Source organism: Rutidosis leptorrhynchoides, chromosome 10, assembly GCF_046630445.1.
Source record: "Rutidosis leptorrhynchoides isolate AG116_Rl617_1_P2 chromosome 10, CSIRO_AGI_Rlap_v1, whole genome shotgun sequence".
NCBI classification, from domain to species: Eukaryota; Viridiplantae; Streptophyta; class Magnoliopsida; order Asterales; family Asteraceae; genus Rutidosis; species Rutidosis leptorrhynchoides.
The window spans coordinates 107,367,132-107,380,369 of NC_092342.1; the positions used below are offsets into that span (position 1 = coordinate 107,367,132).

Consider the following 13,238-nt stretch of genomic DNA (forward strand, 5'->3'; position numbering starts at 1 on the left):
ACGCAAGTTTCCCCCTACGTGGTTCATGTTTTTGTAGTGATAGGCTTGATGTAGCTCATTTAAAAAAGTAAAGTCCAACAAAAGCAAGTTTAACACAAATGTTAGAAGCGTCAAGATTATCCGTCCACCATCAACTAGTACCATGATAACAGCCACCATCCACTCATTCATCCTAGTCTATTCAAGGTAACCATTACGATTTAGAACTCTCGCAACACTAGCTCAATTAGACCTAGTTTAGTCACTATTTTCACCTCGAAATGCTAAATTAAGGTACCAACTATAGATCCTCATGTTCCATGATATACCCTACATAGCATCCCCTTAAATCTAACTTTTCCATAAGATAGAGTAATGGAAACTTGCCATAGTTCCCAAAAATAAACGAATCTCAACCAATTGTATATTTTCATGATTACTAGACATTAGGTTGTATAGAAGAAGCATGCATCTTACAAAGCATGCACATTAAAAGCATAAACTTTCGATCATTTTACTCACCTAACCAATAGTTTCATGAGGTCTATTAACAAAATCCACAAAGGCACACTAACATCAAAAAATTTTAGGCCGATGACCATGGCACACCTCTACACCTCACATAGCCATTGATGAGCAATCTTACCTACAAGCTTATTAAGGTGTTGACTATCATAAGCATTAGATATTTAGATTTACAAGAACTTCTATCTAAAGTTTTCAACCTTGACTATGGATCCCCTTCTATGATTTTAGTTGGGAGAACGAAAAAAAACATTACGGTGAGAGGAACTATGAAGCTCATAATGAGCATTGAAAAGTTTAAACCTATATGAGTTTCTGATTTCACAAAAAAAAAAAAAAAAAAAAAAAAAAAAAAAAAAAAACACAGATAGATGATGCTTATCTTCGGCCGTTTAAGTAGTTGACCCTCCTAATTTTAGAAGTGGACCCTAAACCGTCAGGTTGAGCCCTTTTTTGTGTGCCTTTTGGACAAGGACGCGTTTTCTCTTCTTCATTGTCTGTGTCTACTGATGTACAGCCTGACCTGGTTTGCATACCTATTCTTCTAGGGAGGTATACGTTAAAGTAATAGCTCACTATGGTATTACGAGACTTCGATGGAAAATATTCCAAAGCAAGTTTTATAAAATTATTACCTTCTTTAATTGGATTTGCTTTTAGCATTCGGGCAAACTTCTGCTGCTCTGATTGCTTCCATAAGTTTGCAACAACTTCACCCATCTCGTCAAACTTCCAAATCTTGAAGGCGGGTCCCAGATCTTTCTTAAGGTGTGCTGTTTTCTCGCTGATGTGGCGCTTGACACAGAAAATAGATCCTGGGTTGTAGCAATCACAACGGTGAGATCTCCCTCTTCCAATTACATCCATTTCAGTTTCCGGGTTGGTACATTTGTCGGACCAAACTACAGTACCCAACCATTTTGAAGAGTCTGATTTACCGAAAATTTTGTTGGAGTATTTCCTTTGATGTGGGCCAGTCCACTCTGGCACATTAGTTTGAAACCGTGGTCCAATAGGAATAGCCAACTGCTTATTCTCATCAACCATGTAACTAAACCAGTCATTTGTAGCTGACTTTTGGTGTTTCGGACTCGTATGCTGTTTTGATTTCTTCATGCTTGAAAAGTTCAAAACTTTGTCATAAAACAGTGCAGCACAATATTTTCCTTCCAGTAAACTTCCTGCTCAAAGGTTAATTCCTGATTGTAATAAAAAAACACATAATACTTATTTAACATTGATGTGGTCAATAATATTGGTATGCAATATAACATATAGACAAAAAAACACAAATTCAATTACTATAGATATGCAGCTTTAGATACAAGAACATATTTCTTTTCTACAAATATGTTTGCAATTCGGCTGCCCTTTCAGATATTTTGTTGGTCAGTTGCAATTAGAAAAAGAAATTATATGACTATTTATTTCTAAACTGACACAGGTTATCTCCAAGTACACAGGTTATTCCCGACTAGCAACTTTTATAACCTTGGGGGTCCAACTGACATATACCACTGAGGGTCCAAAAGTGCAATCACATAAGCCTATCAAGTCTAAAAAATAAGTTGTTACACTTATTTCTAAAAAATTACTCGTGTCACAAGTGTTACATTTTTTCCAACTAGTTTACACGCAAAACTACAGGGATAGTATATAGACAAAGGTTGATTAGACTGAGCGTGATCTCGACAGGGCTCAAACTCGACTCGATATGTTTAAGGATAGATCAACGGAGCTCGAGTTGATCAATACTAGGTCAACTCATTTGCAGCCTATTTGAATTTTATAACTCAGCACCATGATTTAAAAATCTAATAGATACAAATGGACCACAATAATTTACAAAGCTGATATTTAACCTAAATTATTACTTTATCCTATATATATTCTACAAATAAGAAATAACAGTAAAGTAGTCAATTATCCCAAGATATCTTAATGGTTGGGGTCATAATATCAAAGGTCTCACTTCGAAACTTACCAAACACATATCTTAGGGTACCCCGAAAACGGGTCACAGGTTAACCCGGTTGGGCAGTGTACATCATAATAAAAAATACTCCCATCCACGGTAGCATCAATAGGGAAAACCATATCTGTCAACTCTATTTATATTTAACAGTTGAAATATTATCAAATTCTTTTTGACTATAACAAACCGTGAGGAAACATGTGCTTTCAAATCAAAGGTCAATTATTCCCAAACTTTTAGAAGTACAAGAACACATTATAATTTATTATGTATTATACTTATATAATACATATACATATTACTCCATATTATATCATATTTCGTATATATAAACATAAATGCATAATTATGCTATTAGCTAGGCTTTTAATATCTGAAAAGGTCGATAAGCTCATTTTAAAACTGTTACGAGTTGATCTAATTCCCTCCGTTTATCCATAAAACGCGGATTTAAGCAACAAAATGAAGGATGCAAATTAATTAATAACTAGCGCCGATTATTTCGCGTGTGATGTATTAAAAAAAAGGAAATACTGAATTAATAAAAATAACAGATCTAAATTACCTTTTTATAACATTTCGTTGATAAATCTGGAACTCAATTCAGCTCCGCGGCTAACAAATTGATAATAGAATCTACAATTAGACTTCAAGCTTTGATGAGAGAGTTTAATTTGTATTTTTGATGTGATTAAAATATATTTATTAATGTTGTGAGCACAAATTTTCAAATTTAATAATAAAAGGAAGAGACGTTGATGGAGAAGATGAAAACTGTTGTCAGATTGTAGTGATTGAATGAAAATCTACAATAAAATTTCTATTTCATAATTTTTAATGGAAAATGAAGATTTGTGGATGAAAGGATCTAAGAACCCTAGAAAAATTTTATTTTAGAGAGAAAAAAAAAATTAGAGGATGGTGGGTATGTTTGGCAAAACTATTTGATAGTTGGATTTTAGTAGGTAGCTGAAAGCATTTAGTTATATTTGAATGTTTGATAAAGTAGTTTGAGCTGTTTAAAAAATTAATAATGTGACAAAAATGGACACGAGGAAAAAACACGTTATCACAATAAACCAAGGTAGCATGAGAGAGAGGTGAGTGAAGTTCGCGAAGTAAAATATGTCTCAGCAACGACATTAGCAACCGCTCGATAGTCAATTTCGGTACTCGAACGGGATACGATCGCTTGTCTTTTAAAAGACTAAGATAGAATATTATCACTAATGAATACACAATACCCAGAAGTAGAGCGACGAGTATCAGGACAACCTCCCCAATTAGCATCAGAGTAGTCAATGAGTTTCGTGGTGGAGGACGGAAAGATCTGAAGCCCATTATCAAATGTCCAGCGAATATAACGCAACACGCGTTTAAGAGCACTGAAGTGCGGTTCCCTAGGTTATGCATAAACAAACACAATTGTTGAACAGCATACGTAATGTCAGGTCGACTAAATGTCTAATATTAAAGTTCACCAGCTAAACTGCGATATAAAGTAGGATCCGTGACCGGAGGCCCATTAGGTCCAAGTTTGGACTGTGTATCAACTGGAGTGCTACATGGGTTACAATTCGACATATCAACCATGTTCAAAATATCAAGTGCATATTTCCGTTGAGACAAAAACATACCCTGCGTGTTATGAGTGGCATATATCCTCAAAAAATAATTAAGCGGTCCAAGATCAGTCATGACAAATTCTTTGCCAAGAGAGGTTATAATCTTCTGTAAAAGAGAGGTGGACGAAGCATTGAGAAAAATATCATCCACATATAGTATAAAATAAGCATTATGAGTCCCATGTCAGTAAATAAACAACGATGAATCACAGCGAATTAGTAGTAGGCGGGATGCTAGGGATATCGGTGTGGTGGTGGAGTGGATGGGGTTGGAACTCTCCGGGTATGTTGAAAAATGAATACGACGGAGAGGAGTTTGGTTTCATAGAACCAAATGGAAATATAGTCTCATTAAATGTGACATGACGACTGATGATTATCTTCTTGGTTTCAAGATCAAGACAACGGTATCCACGATGATTGGATGGGTTGCCAAGAAAGATGCAAGAGCTGGAACATTTGGCTAGTTTGTGAGGTGTGGGATTGTGTGGGTAACACAAGCAACCAAAGACATGAAGATGAGAAAGTTTAGGGTTTTTATTAAAAAGTTTAGTAAACGCTATATCATTCGAGATGGAAGTGGAGGGAAGTGTGTTTAAAAGGTGTGTATTCATGTGAAGTGCCTCAATCCAATATTCATGAAATGTCCTGTTCATATTGATTATAAACGTTCCATATTAATTGATTTCGTCGCGAGGTTTTGCCCTCTATATGAGACGTTTTTCAAAGACTGCATTCATTTTTAAAACAACCATAACCTTTATTTTATCGATAAAGGTTTAAAAAGCATTACGTAGATTATCAAATAATGATAATCTAAAATATACCGTTTTGATGTGTGCATGGTAGTATACGAAATAGTTATATTTTTATTGCGAAATACTATTAAATATGCTACAATTTTACACAAGTTATTTATTTATTTATAGAATGGGATATACCTAAACCTTGCTACAACACTTATAGGCAGTGTATCTAATCGTAGAGTAGTGTAGTTTTTAGTAAGTCCGGTTCGTTCCACAGGGATACAACTAAATTTAACGCTATATTTATTTTAAACTATATTTGTATAAATATATATATAAGTAGTATTATTATTATTATAAAAGGGGGTTTTTACCGTTTAGTGACCGGTTTGTCGATTTTATGCCTTAAGTCACAATTAAAACCTAATGTAAAATATTAAAAATAAATATAACTTAATTTAAAGCGTAAAGTAGATGACGATAAATAAAATTGCGATAATTAAAAAGTACTATAATTAAAAGTGCGATAAATAAAATAACGGTAAATAAAAGTGCGATGAGATATAAAATAAAGGAATTATGCTTATTTAAACTTTCGTAATCATGATGTTTGACGTGTTGATTTTAATTTATTACCATGGGTTAATTGTCCTTTGTCCTGGATTATTCGATATGTCCATCTGGTTTTTGTCCATAACAGTCCATCAGTCATAAATATAAAGTGTGAGTGTCCTCGTCAAATTATCCTTATACCCGAAGTCAAATATTCTAACCAATTGGGGACTTAAACTGTAATAAGGTTTTAATACATTGTTAATGATTACACCAGGTTATCGACTATGTGCAATCTAAGGTTTTAATACTTTATTATCAATTACACCAAGTGTCCTTGTATGTAATCCACCCCTGTTTTAATGAGTCCATTGACTATTAATCCATTCCCGTGTCCGGTTAAATGAACGATTATTAGTATTTATAAATATCCCGCCCATCGTGTCCGATCGAGTGTATATGGTTATTTATAGATACGTCAAATTGTAAATCTCTATATTAAATTAACGAACTATTATTCAGTTAAACAAATATAAAGTCCATTAATAGCCCATAGTCCAATTTCCACAAGTGTCGTTCTTTTGTCCAAACCCCAATTATGGTCCAAAGCCCAATTACCCCGTCTTTAATATTTAGCCCAACATCACGATTACTTCGATTTAAATAAGCATAATAATAACTTAGCTACTAGACATTAATTTAAAAAGGTTGAACATAACTTACAATGAGTATTAATCGCGTAGCGTTACACGGACAGAATTTCGACTTACACACTTACAACATTCGCCACTATAACCTTATTATTATTAATCATAAATTAAAATTAAAATTATAAATATAAATATATATATAAATTGAGAGAGAGATAGATAAAAGGTGATGTTCATCGAGCAGAATTCGCTGCCTTTTATAGGCCCACGTTTCACTGTACAGCTCCGCGAGTGCGGAGCTTTTGTGCTTCACAGCTCAGCGAGTGCGGAGGTTCGACTTCCAGCTCACACAATTTGGATCCTAGCTTGCCGACGGTTTTTAATATATAAATATAATATATATAATTTTATAGAATTAATTATATATTATATTATATTTATGTGCATAGTTAATTTGTAATTTTAGGTCCGTTGCGTCGCGCGTTGATAGTTGGTTCATGTCTCGGTTCCGGATTTTCGAACGCCTTTTCTTATAATTTAATATCTTGTACTTTGCGTTTCGCGACTTGTACTCTTATAATTTTTAGATATTTCTCATCAATAATTTGAACCACTTGAATTGTACTTTGTACTGTTTAGCTTTTTGGTCATTTGCGTCTTCAATTCGTCGAATCTGTCTTTTGTCTTCACCTTTTATTATTTAAACGAATATCACTTGTAAATAGAACAATTGCAATTAAAAGCTTGTCTTTCTTGAGGGATAATGCTATGAAATATATGTTCATTTTTAGCATTATCAAATATTCCCACACTTGAGCGTTGCTTGTCCTCAAGCAATATAGAACTTGAAATTAAATCACACTTCACTCGAATCACTTTTTTTATTCTCACACTTTGTACAACAGTGATTTTAATACGGCGGTATAAACAATGATAGTAACGATGTGGTTTACAGTCCCACATGACTTATTAAAATTTAGATCCTTTAAGGAAATTGGATATTTATGAAAACATTTGATCTTTTGAAAATTCAATCTAGCTTTTACCCTAGATAAGTTTTCCGGAATAACCCTTCATTGGTGTTTGCAATATATTTTTGTGAGTTTTGTGGGTTTCAGATTTTAAAATTTTAGCTCAAAACTTGGGGTTTTGTGTCACCCACTTGCTAATCCTTGTATTAGGAAAGCAACACGTCCAGTTTACTTGCTCCGTATATTACCTTTCGGTAAACGACCAGTTGTAAAGGAAAGCGATGAACAAGAAACTGTTAAGGCAATGTCTAATGACATGCAGATAATTATGGTCAAAAACGTGTCGAATGCAATTACTATCCTTTGTAGGAGAAATAGTAAAGATCACCCTATATCTTTTCGGTCTGGCACAAGGTCCTGTCTTCGACCATGCTATGCAACCACCGTTCTTAAGTTGACACCCGATTTGGCTCAGGTGACCTAATGAATTCCAGGTGAATTCCTAGGATTTTACATTCAATGGTAATGAAAGCATTAAAAATAGGGTTTTCAGAAAACAAATCGGTTTGTAATTTGATCAAAATATTTTCTCGTTCAAGCTCGAGTTTAGATATCATTAAATTCCATGAGTTTGTAATTCTCAATCTTTAAGGTCAATCTCAAGGATTGAGTAATATCAGGCTTAAAAGCTGATTTTTAATCTTTAAGGAGATTATCCTTTCTGGGGGTCTGATTCATTAGTCTTATCAAGCTAATTTGCACTGCGCCCTCCCCATTTTACGAGACATGTCCTCTCATGGTTAGGATAAGTCTGACCACTTGGCGACCCTGTTTGATGCTGAGGTTCGTGGATTTCCTGCTGATTTTAGAGATGACTTTTCTACATTTTTCGTCAACCTACAGCTGGTATGGACGATAACTTCTTGACCTAAATCAAGAAGCGCGTGTCTTTTTCGGAAGACTTTACTTCCTTTTAATGATGGAATTGATTCATCGTGTAGATCCATCTTTCTTTTAAATATATTACAGTAATTCGGGTAAAACTGATTAGTATCGACCAAAACAAAAGTACCTGCAATAATCTTGTACAAAATATGTGATATATGTTTTAAATAACTTGGTAAATTCTTCCCACACTTAGCTTTTATTTATTTTTTTTCTTTGCCTTTTTATTCTCCTCTATTCCATTTTAAATGAATTCTAACGTTTTGGGTTGTTTCTCCATTTATGTCCTTTCCGAGGTAACAATAATTTCGATAATAAAACCTAGTTTTATCGTTCATAAATATGTATAAACATGATTTTGAATTCATTTAGTTGAAATTTTTTTCAAATTTTTACAAAATTTGGCAATTAAACTAAGTGTAAACCCGAGAGAATTTATAACCCTTCCCCAGACTTGAGATCATGTAATGCCCTCATTTACATGAAATCAGACTATAATTATAAATTCATGAGGGTGATTAGTGTAGAAAAGTGATTAAAAATACCGAGTTTGCAAACATATTATTTTATATCACATTTGATATTTTATGTCTTGTCGTTAAAAGTAGTAGCTTTTGCTGAACTTAATTTCAGTCTTTGAAAATGCAATGTTTTACCCTGTTTTGTACATAAGATAAACTACAAACATACATAATATTTTTATTATTTTTTTATAAAATCTTTATTTATTAAAACAATTTAAATGAATAATTTTTTTAAAATTTTGTTTCCTTTTACTTTAGGTAGTTTCGGTATGTTTACCTAGTCCGTCCCTCGACAAAATTTAAAATTTATCGTTTTTAAAGCGATTGTTTTAAAAGCAAAGATTTTTGGGTTTTTTAATTTTTTTGGTATACTTTAGATCAATAAAATTAAAAATAATGATAACAAAATTTTTCGCCCCGCCCTCGGGTAAAGCAATTTCGGTTCCATGACCTAGTCTTTAACTTACGTTGAATTTTTAGAAATCATTTTTTAAACTTAATGAAATAAAGTAATTTTTTTGTTTTTAAATTCACACAAAACTTAAATTTAAAAATGCATATTAATTTCATACAAAATCTACAAAACAAAAATTTAGAATGGGGGGAGAAAACTAGTTCTTTAGTGTCTGCTAGTGGAAAAGACCAATCAGATTCCATTCTCGGAACTACACGAGAACAGAACAACTAACTCTAGACAACGTTATTTCTTAGAACATTTGAATCTCCCCACACTTAGGTAGCTGTAGTGTCAAATTTGTGATTAACTTCATTGTCAATTTCTCTTGGACCATAATCAACTTGCATATCTGTGACTTTTGCTTTAAGCCATTGGTCGGATTCCTGTGTAATATCCACAAATTCAAGTAGTTTCGCCTTTTTTTAGGCGATAGATTAGATACTAACCGGTTACATAACTTAAAGTTCTCCTTGGTTCTAGCATCGCGAATCCGTTTAATAAGTTTCTTCATTGAACTATTAATAACGGGGTCGTTTAATTTCGCATCAACAACGGGGTTTTTTGTTATCAGGTCATCATTAGGTTTTACTTCATCTTCCCCACACTTAGGCGTTTTATTATTGTTAAGCACTACCGTTGGAGTTGGTAAAACAATATGGTTCTTTCCAATCATTTTTGTTGGTTCAACGGTTTTGGTTGGTGGAGATTTAGCCTTTCGACTCATAAAGGTGACCGATTTTTCATCATTACTAAGTGTCATTCTACCCTTTCTTACATCAAATAACGCACCGGTGGACGCTAAGAATGGTCGACCTAAAATTAGAGGAATGTTTGAGTCCTCTTCTATGTCAATGACAATAAATTCGACTAAAAAGATTAAGTTACCCACTTGAACGGGTAGGTTGTCAGCAATTCCAACTGGGTGCTTAATGGTTTGATCAAAGAGTCGAACACTCATCTCTGTTGGACTTAACTCACCTACTTCTAATCTCTTATATAATGAAAGAAGCATAACACTCACACTCACACCTAAATCTGCTAGTGCATCATACATGACACAATCACTAAGTAGACAAGGAACAATAAATTCACCCGGATCACCCACCCTGGGTGGAGGTTTTGGTGGAACTGTCTTCACCGGGTTTATCTTTACGGTTTTTGTTTCTTGTACTTTCTTATTCTTCTTCTTTCCAGAGGTATCACAAACTTTATTACCTATTACTTGTTCATACTCAACTCCTTTTCTTGGAAACAGGATGGGTGGTCTGTATGGTGCCACCACCGGCTTTACATACTCGGGTAGTGGTGATGGTGTTGTAACTTCTTCATTGTTACTCACATCTAAAACCTTCCCATCTTCTGAAGCTGGTTTTTCAGAATTCGTTGATACCATATTAACATTCTCATTCCGAGGATTTACTTCAGTATTACTCGGTAGCTTTCCTTGTTCCCTCTCACTCATCATGCTAGCAAGAGTACCTACGTGTTTTTCTAGATTCAAGATGGAAGCTTGTTGAGTTCTTAATGATTGATCAAACCTCTCATTTGTTTGGGTTTGAGATGTAATAAATTGTGTTTGAGATTCCATTAGCTTTGCCATCATTTCTTCCAGATTTGGCTTTTTCTCTTCGGTTTGTTATGGTGGTTTATACAAGCTAGGTCTTTGTTGATTGAAAGTGTTGTTTTGAGTTGGTTGGTTATTCGGACCTTGTTGGTTGTACGAGTTATTGTTGGGTCCATTTGGATTGTAAAGAATGTTTTGTTTTCGATTAAAGTTTGGCCTTAACGGTTGATAATTATTTTGATAATTATTTCCCAGCCTTTGGTTTATGTAGAAAACATTCTCACGCTGTTCCATCATTTATTCAATGTGACAATCTTTCGTTAAGTGTGGTCCACTGCATTGCTCACAACTGATTCGTACCGCGTGAATATCTTTATTCATCTTTTCCATTCGTCTCTCGAAAGCATCTATTTTTGCGGAAACATAATCAAAGTCATGGCTAGAATCGGCTCTAGCCGTTTTAGATGAACAAAAAATATCTTTTTCTTGATGCCACTCATGCGAGTGGGAGGCTGTGTTATCAATGATTTTGTGAGCTTCAGTTGCGGTTTTTTTCATAATGGAACCACCAGCTGCTATGTCGATGTCTTTTCGTGTAGTAATGTCGCATCCTTGGTAGAATATTTGTACTATTTGATAAGTGTCTAAACCATGTTGAGGACATCCTCTCAACAATTTTCCGAATCTTGTCCACGCCTCATATAGAGTTTCATTTGGCTTTTGCGTGAATGTAACAATTTCTCCTTGAAGTCTCACGGCTTTAGATGCCGGAAAGAATTGTTTAAGAAATTTTTCAACTAAGACATCCCATGTATCAATCGCCCCTTCAGGTAACGATTCTAACCAATCTTTGGCTTCTCTCTTTAAAGTCCAGGGAAACACCATGAGATAGATCTGTTCATCCTCAACTTCTCTGATTTTGAATAGAGTACAGATCCTATTAAAGGTTCGAAGATGTTCATTTGGATCTTTTTTTGACGTACCACTATATTGGCATTGATTAGTTACCATGTGTAGGATTTGTCCTTTGATTTCATAATCTGGTGCATTAATGTCTGGCTTAATAATGGCGTGACCTTGGCCAGTGCGTGTAGCTCTCATTCGGTCTTCCATACTTAGAGGTTCCAGATTCTCTATGATTGAATTTGTTGAATCTGAATCACTAGATGATTTTGATTTAACGATTTGTGGTTCAGGAGGAATGATTATTGGTTCAGGATCTTGGAATTGTCCTTGAATATCCTCCGGGTTCTCAATTGTGACGTCGGGTTCAAAAAATAGATTATTGGAAATTTGAATTGGAGTACTTGTTCGACTAGATGATGATTCTAAAGAAAAATTAACGACGACAATATTGGCTAGATGACTTGATCGAGTTACAGGTGGTGAACGTATGAAAGGTGGTGAACGTTTTGCTCGGTGCATTCACTGAATATCTTATTAGTTATAAAAATAAAAATTATATAAGTTATCAAATTAATAGACTTTTCTAATTTTGCCCACGTTTCGAATAGCCAATAGATGCAGTAGGTAGCCAGGACCCTTTAAATCGGAAGCCCACAACTCGCCACTAACAAATCCAACTATTACTACGAACCAGAAAATTTGGATGTCTATCAATTTAACCGCTTAAAATAATTTTTCGTCGAAATTTAAAGAAGATAAAAATCTATGTCCTAAAAACTAGAGCGTAGAAATGAGGAAGAAAAAGCGTGCGTCGAAAAAGGTCGAAAAATAAAAAGTCGAAAAATAATAATAAGAAAGTAAAGCGTCGAAACTTAAAAGGTCTAAAAACTACAAATTAAAAATTGCGTCTAAAGGTATTAAAGCTTAAAAGAATTCTAAACGGAAAACGGCAATTACTTAAAAGGCACTAAAATCTATTAAATATTAAAGCGATAAGCGACGTCGTAAAATTCTAAAGCGCCTAAATCTTAATCTAAAGAAAAAGCACTTAAGGGATTTTACGGCAAAGCCTAAAAACTAGAAATATAAAAATAACTACAGCACAAACTAAGTTTAAACTAATTACAAACGATAAATATACAAATTACAAATTAAACGATAAAAAAATACAATTTATAAAAAGAAAATAAAAAAATGATAAAATTATTTAGTTTTATAAAAATATTATTTTTGTATTATTATTTTATAAAAGTATTAATTTTATAATTAATAAAACTAAATAAAACTTAAAAATACAAATATAATTAAAACTAAAACTAATTAATATTTAATTAAACCCTAATTATAATTAATAATAATTAAATTATAACCCTAATTTCGTAATAAATGCAGGCTGAGTGTTTGACCTGTCAGACGGCTCCGCGAGTGCGGTTTTACGTGCCAAAAAAGCTCCGCGAGTGCGGAGTTACGCAGTCTCAGATTGATGCAGGCCAAAATATGCAGGTTCAACGTAATTTTTTTTTTAACTCTATTCCTGATTTTAATATATTTAAAATATAATTTAAATAAAAATTATATTTTAAAAATTACTTATTAGTTTTATAACTAAAAAAATTACACTTTTTAATTTCGTACTTAGAAATATATATATATATATATATATATATATATATATATATATATATATATATATATATATATATATATATATATATATATATATATATATATATATATTTATGTTTTTATATTTTTTTAAAAACTTATATATTTTTACAAAAATAGCTTAAAAACTTAATTTTTTTTATATATATAGCGT

General features: G+C 33.2%; 1 protein-coding gene across 1 annotated transcript; it reads right to left on the reverse strand.

Annotated features, from left to right (window-relative positions):
• Positions 1-970: 970 nt before the first annotated feature.
• LOC139873528 (AT-rich interactive domain-containing protein 1-like) lies at positions 971-3,388 on the reverse strand. The gene is made up of 3 exons (XM_071861453.1): positions 3,045-3,388; positions 1,140-1,703; positions 971-1,048 (listed from the first exon to the last, which is right to left on the reverse strand). The coding sequence occupies exons 2-3, from the start codon at positions 1,618-1,620 to the stop codon at positions 1,041-1,043; spliced, it is 489 nt and encodes a 162-aa protein (XP_071717554.1). The 5' UTR covers positions 1,621-1,703; positions 3,045-3,388; the 3' UTR covers positions 971-1,040.
• Positions 3,389-13,238: the final 9,850 nt, after the last annotated feature.

Bases quoted from the DNA above. Each gene is read 5' to 3' on its own strand.
- LOC139873528 (XM_071861453.1), bottom strand. From the start codon at position 1,620: ATGAAGAAATCAAAACAGCATACGAGTCCGAAACACCAAAAGTCAGCT.